Source organism: Ammodytes marinus, assembly GCF_949987685.1.
Source record: "Ammodytes marinus genome assembly, chromosome: 23".
Classification (NCBI taxonomy): domain Eukaryota; kingdom Metazoa; phylum Chordata; class Actinopteri; order Uranoscopiformes; family Ammodytidae; genus Ammodytes; species Ammodytes marinus.
Window position 1 is genome coordinate 21,046,793 of NC_137227.1, and position 1,946 is coordinate 21,048,738.

Genomic DNA, 1,946 nt, shown 5'->3' on the forward strand with positions numbered 1-1,946 from the left:
TGAAGAGGACTGAGACTCTATGTATAAAAAAATATATACATTAAAAATGTTTTAAAAATAAATTAAAACTTACCATTATTGTTTTATCTCACCATGTCATTAGAAAGGGGACTGTGTTTGTGTGTCTGTCTGTCTGTCTCCCTCCCTGTCTCCCTCCCTCCCTCCCTCCCTGTCTCCCTGTCAGTCTCCCTGTGTGTGCTATCTCACCGTGTCAGTAGAAGGGTGACTGGGAGCTGATGAACATCCTTTGGGCCTGTTGTGTCTGTCTGTCTGTCTGTCTGTCTGTCTGTCTCCCTCCCTCCCTCCCTGTCTCCCTCCCTCCCTGTCTCCCTCCCTCCTTCCCTCCCTGTCTCCCTGTGTGTGTCTCACCGTGTCAGTAGAAGGGTGACTGGGAGCTGATGAACATCCTCTGGGCCTGTTGTGTGGAGGACAGAGCAGAGAGGGGGGAGAGGGGAGAGAGAGGGAAAGGAGAGGCGCTCTGGTTCGGGTGGTTAGGGGGGTTAGGAGGAGGCGGAGGAGGGGGTGGAAGGCATGAAGCAAAGGCCCGTCCGCCGCACGTTAACACCCCAGGACTGGGCACCGAGGACGGGGGAGACACAGGGCTAGTGGGGGACTCACAGCCAGAAGCCCCACTCAGAAACGAAGAGTCTGGAAGAGACAAAAAAATAAACTAATTTGTTAATTTATTTTTATTTTTTTTGGTTATAAGAAGAAGAAGAGAAATTATACAAGGAAAAATGCAGGGTTTAAGTTAAATGGGCACTGTGTAAAATGTTTAGTAATTTATTAGCTAAAATCAATATCCTCATTCATAAATATGTATAAATATCACATTTTTTACATTGAGCGGGTAAGTCTTGTGGAGGCATCCATGTTGGTTGGAATGTCATCAGGTGCATTGTTTAAAATTTAGAATTGTTCTTGTCCTTGAAGGCCACTGTAGCTTATGTTATTATTCAAAAGGGGCGGGGTTACCCAGGGAGCGCAGCATTCTAGAACTTTCTTGATGATGTCATATTACACACTGCACCTTTTAAGTAGCTACGAGGAACTTTTAAATAATTCTGACACGTGTGTGTGTGTGTGTGTGTGTGTGTGTGTGTGCCTGTGTGTGTGTGTGTGTGTGTGTGTGTGTGTGTGTGTGTGTGTGTGTGCGCTCCACTCAGGAACGAAGAGTCTGGAAGGAGGGGACACCATAGAGAAAGAACGTTATTACATTTTATTATTATTATTTTGCTTAATTAGACAGTGTGTAGAGACAGAGATGAAATGTGTCAGAGAGGGGAATGACATGCAGAGAACGACCCGGGCTGGATTCTAACCCGGGTCTGCTGTGAAGAGGACAGACAGGTAGACAGACAGACAGACAGACAGACAGACAGACAGACAGACAGACAGACAGACAGACAGACAGACAGACAGACAGAGGGGAATGACATGCAGAGAACGACCCGGGCTGGATTCTAACCTGGGTCTGCTGTGAAGAGGAAGAGAGAGGAGGATGAAGGACGGGCATTTTGGGTCTTGTGGTTTGAGTGCGTGTGTGTGTGTGTAACTGTGTGTGTGTAACTGTGTGTGTGTGTGTATGCGTGTGTGTCTCTGTGTGTGTGTGTGTGTCTCTGTGCATGCGTGTGTGTCTGTGTGTGTGTGTCTGTGTGCATGCGTGTCTCTGTGTGTGTGTGTGAGTGTGTGTGTCTGCATATGTGTGTGTGTGTGTGTGTGTGTGTGTTATCACTGGCTCATATATGCAGTTCCCTCCGGAGCTTGTGAGCATAATAAAATATGGATGAAGTGTAAGATGGTCTGATGAAAAGCTTCCGTTCGTCCACTGCAGACAGAAACCCTAACGCTACTATTCAACATTCAAAGAACTCTGTTGTCCAGCTATCTTTTTTTCCCACAGACGAGGCTAAAATAGGCTATAGACTATACACAGTGCATGGGCA

The 1,946-nt window shown here is 46.6% G+C and overlaps 1 protein-coding gene across 1 annotated transcript in view; it reads right to left on the minus strand.

Moving 5' to 3' along the window:
• Positions 1–373: 373 nt before the first annotated feature.
• rbm46 (RNA binding motif protein 46) overlaps positions 374–1,946 on the minus strand; it is a gene marked incomplete at both ends in the record, with an annotated part of 29,797 nt that continues 28,224 nt past the window's right edge. The window contains one exon of the mRNA XM_080051845.1: positions 374–648. Within this exon, the coding sequence (XP_079907971.1) occupies positions 374–648 (275 nt within the window). The remainder of the gene's footprint in view (positions 649–1,946) is intronic.